The sequence below is a fragment of the Mesitornis unicolor genome, unplaced genomic scaffold, assembly GCF_000695765.1.
Source record: "Mesitornis unicolor isolate BGI_N332 unplaced genomic scaffold, ASM69576v1 scaffold33227, whole genome shotgun sequence".
NCBI classification, from domain to species: Eukaryota; Metazoa; Chordata; class Aves; order Mesitornithiformes; family Mesitornithidae; genus Mesitornis; species Mesitornis unicolor.
The window spans coordinates 3,365-7,630 of record NW_010197624.1 but is presented as its reverse complement, the minus strand read 5'-3'; the positions used below and the strand labels follow the sequence as shown (position 1 = coordinate 7,630).

The following is a 4,266-nucleotide window of genomic DNA, read 5'->3' as shown; positions in this document are numbered from 1 at the left end:
ATCATTAAGCTCCTGTCCTCAGAAAGCAGTGGCACCTCAGGAAATCTCATTCTGCTCACCCCAAAATGAAAGCATCCAGCAGCGTGAGTCCCTCCTGAAAACCTTGGCCACTACAACACAGTATCTCTTCTTCAGTCTGAATGTTGGTGAGGCAGGCAAGGATGGGAAGGGGTTTCCCTTGGCAAGTACCTTGTTCATCACAACACCGAGAAAAAGACCACATCGAGTTGCTCTTTCCAGAGCAGAACAGCTCCTGCTAAAAGAAGACATCCTCTTTTCGGAAGTTCGGTAAACATTTGAATTTGGAGGGAGCAGTCCGTGTGCAGGCCAGGCTGGGGAGGCAGGGGCAGGTGTGGTGCATCCGCCGTCCAGAGAAGGGGACCTGGGGACAGAGAGCAGAGCCGTCAGGGACAGGGAGCGCAGGCGATGACACTTGGGGATGGATTCGGGTGAACAGTGGGGATATGGGGAACGCCTCCCTCCATGGCAGGAGATGCCCATGAGCTGCAGCGCAAGGGCTGGAGAGCAGATGGCAATGCCAGACCCATTGCATTTCCCAGTCAAGCCACAGTTAAGAGCAGAATGTGATGGTCTGTGTTGCCGTGTAAAGCTACATCTGTGACACATGTTCTCTATTTACTCCCATTTCATAAAGGAGTCTGCTGTGAAACCGCAGTAGCCTTTTAGCATCACGTTTTGTGGTGTTTGCTGTGCAGGGGATTTTGCTTGCCGTGATTGCCGTGTTGCCATACAGCACAGAGCAGCCCGTCAGCCACATAGCAGGACCTGGGAACCGCAGGATCCCATGGTGGTTCAGGCTGGAAGGGATCTCTGGAGCTCACCTCGCCTGACCCCTCTTTGTACAGTGTCCCCTCACCACAGGGCAGAGGTTTCTCATTTCATCCCACCCTCCTCCAGCCCCGCTGTGCTGCAGGGAGCACACATATGGACCTCATTAAACAGATTTAATTGCACCACGGCGTGCACATGCACTGACACTCTTCAACAACTTGATCACAAGCTCTGATTTTTACAGGAGCCATGTCTCTGCCAGAACATGAGCGCAACAGGACAGCCTGGTGGGATGGAGTGGCCAGGAGACACAGTGATGCTGGCAGTGTGCACCGAGCATCCAACAGGATGCAGCGAGGGAAGCACAGAGGTACAAAGCCACCCATGCCAGCCAAGACAGCCCCAATTCCCTCATTTCCAGATTTCTGTGTGTTTTGAGCACGCGATTTTAATATTCCAAGGTTGTTTTGTGTCAGTGTGAAAAATTTCTCTTGAAGAAAGTCGAAGGCAGAAAGTCCTACACATTCCTCCATGCATTATGGACCTGCCTGCCCCCAGTGACACCCTGCCAGGTGCAGGGGGGTTCCTATTGCTTGTGGTGCCCTGGGCCAGTGCTAGAACCCTCCCAGCATGGTCTGAAGAGCAGCCCCAGAGCAAGGGATGCCGTGGGCTTCCCCACACCATCTGCCATAGCCCTGCTGCTCCAGTGTGAGCAGGGAGGCCATTGACCGCAGGGGACACCCCAGAGGAATCACACCTCTTGGGTGCCCACACACAGTGCTGCAAAAAAGCCTAAAACCTGAGCTTCTCAGGCTGGTAAGGCTGACTCAGAGGTACTCAGCCCTCCGACAGCTCAGATGATTTATTCAAAGCGTTACATTTGCTGCAAGGAGAAGTTCCTTTCAGCGGGACTCCCACGCTGAAGACGTGACTTAATAATGCACCCGGCTGGGGACAGGCGGCAGCAACAGCTCTGTGGGACAGGCGTTTTGCTGGGGCACAGAGCTGGTGCTGGTGATGCCGGCTGTGCTGGTGTGTGCTTTGAAGTGCCATGCACCCAGCACCACGTTGTGATGAGCATGGGGCGATGGGAGTTTGGAGGTGAGAAGGAACCTATTGCACCTCTGCAAGGTGTACGGTGGCTGCAAAGCCACCCCTGTGCAGCCAGCTCTGCCTGCTGAGCCACCAAACCTCACCTGCCTGAAACCCCTGCCTCTGCAATGCCAACAGGGACTGCTAAGGGCATCAACCCAATGCCACCTGGTTACTGAGAAGGAGACCAGAAGGTGGAAACCCAACCACCAGCCATCTCCTCCAGGGCATCTCCAGGCTCCTCTGGAGGTCCCCAAGGTGGTGGCGTTGGCCGTGGTGGTGCCTGCTTTGTACCTGACCCACAAGGTTTTGGTGCTGAGGGCAACTGGTCTCCCAGCTGTCTCCTACTCAAAAATTCAGGGGAGAGGAATCATTGAGAGAAATTCTCATCCTTGAAAATCCCTTATTTCACATACTACAGTAAATCAATTTGCTTTGTGTTTGTCATGAAGAGCAGTGGGGTGAGAATTCTAAAATTGAAATTAACCTTATAAAATTTATAATCATCAGTGACTGTGACTCCAAGTCTGGGGTGGACAGGCATCTTCTCTGATTGTAATTATACAGGCAATTAGCTTAAAATATATCAGACAGTATAAATTATTGCCCAATAGCAATCAGCTCATTAAAAAAACCCTAGAAGACAATTCCTCTTATTCTGAAACTCATGTTAATGTGAAGAGCCTTTAGAAGAAAAACCTGCTACATTACATAGGAAGAAAGATAATATGGTCCCCAATATCACAGCAAAAGATGTACAAATTTAACTGTAATAGAACACAGAGCCTTGCAAATCCTAAACCTGGGGAAATAAAATGTAGATACTGAGCTGAGAAGCCAGGCATCAGACAGGACAGTGAGAGAGGTAGTGAACAAGCTGCATATTTACACACTAACTTTACTGCCTTGGTATTTTTCACCAGTGACAGCTCTTGGGTTTTACACTTCCCCGAGGATGGGTCTGAAGACCACCAGGTTCTCAAGCTCCTTGGTAACATCCTATTCAGTCTTTTGTATTGCTTATAAATAAAGAACCTTTTTCATCGTAAATATAATATATGTGATTACACATCCTTAAATAAATGTATTTGTTATTTTCATTATATTAATAATATAGTGTACCATATAATAATGCACTAATATGTAACTGGTGTTATGTATATGTGCATGTCTATATGTATACAGAAATACATATTTGAATCTAACAGGCAGAACAGAAGCAAAGGAGCCATGGTAAGTTTTCTTAAGTACAAGCGTGCACCAACACCTTCTCAATGGCTTCTGAAGGCACCAGTGGCTCTCAGCCTCTGGAGCGCAATGGGACACTGCTGTTTGGTGGCAGGGATGATGCTGCAGTGATGTACCACATCTCCCAGCACCAGCTGGTGACATTTTTCTGCTTGTGATGGGATCTTGCCCAGTTCCACTGGGGTCGGTGGCATTTGCTGTGCTTCTGCTCACAAGCAGGGTTGGGCTTTGGAACTGCTAAGGCTGTTTAGGGTTGAGTAATGAAGCAAAACAGCAACAACAAAATAATAAGAAAACAAACTGAAAAGCGTGTACTTTCATCCTTGGATTCTCTTCAGCATAATTCTGACAGTAATGTATTTCCTTAAGTAGATACCTTCAGCGCTATTTCCATACAGATGCAAATAGCCGGGTATTGTAACGCACGGGATGTTTCCCCGCCTTCTCACTACATATAGCTTTCATGTGATGTACAGCGCAGTATATTCCTGTTTCTTTCTGCCCTGCCAGCCCCCTGCGGTGACGTACTCACTCGGTGACTCAAAGGATGGCACTCCTCTCCCAAATTTCCCATCGGCGTGCACATTCGCAAGCTGCGGATCCAGAGGCTAACAGCACAGCACATCCCTCCTCCGCACTGCTGGTCTCGGTCGCAGGCCTGGATTTCAATACAGCATGAGGAAAATAAAATTAATAATAAATATATCCCAGAAATGGGAGAGATCAGATGCTCAAGAGCTGCCTTTGACACCCCAAAAGTTGTCGTAACTTGTTAGGGCTGAGTAACGAGAGTTAAGGCTGAAACGCAATACTTCTATCCCCCATGGACCCAAGCATACGGGCTCCTGGCACATTTCAGAGTTGAGCCTAGGATATTTAAAGCTGCATGTGGAGTTGCTCAGGGCCGAATCCAGGACTGTCAGTGATTTACAGTCCCAAATTCTGAGCATTGAGGGACCATGGCATGTCCCAGCTCACAGCCTGAACAAGCTCAGGCAGGGACCAAGTGCACCAAACAGGCAGAAATCCTACCCTACAGAGAAGCTAAAATAGGAAATTACCCATTAATTTAAGGACTTCTAAGTAACTATTCCTTCTAGTTTCTTATAATATCTTATGGTCGAGTGCCTTTGC

The 4,266-nt window shown here is 48.6% G+C and overlaps 1 protein-coding gene across 1 annotated transcript; it reads right to left on the bottom strand.

Moving 5' to 3' along the window:
* Positions 1 to 256: 256 nt before the first annotated feature.
* On the bottom strand, positions 257 to 3,874 carry LOC104535473 (toxin MIT1-like; the record flags this gene model as incomplete). Its single annotated transcript, XM_010188852.1, has 2 exons — positions 257 to 382; positions 3,665 to 3,874. Coding segments are annotated over 2 exons (336 nt in total), but the record flags the coding sequence as incomplete, so codon positions are not given.
* Between the last annotated feature and the right edge of the window lie 392 nt (positions 3,875 to 4,266).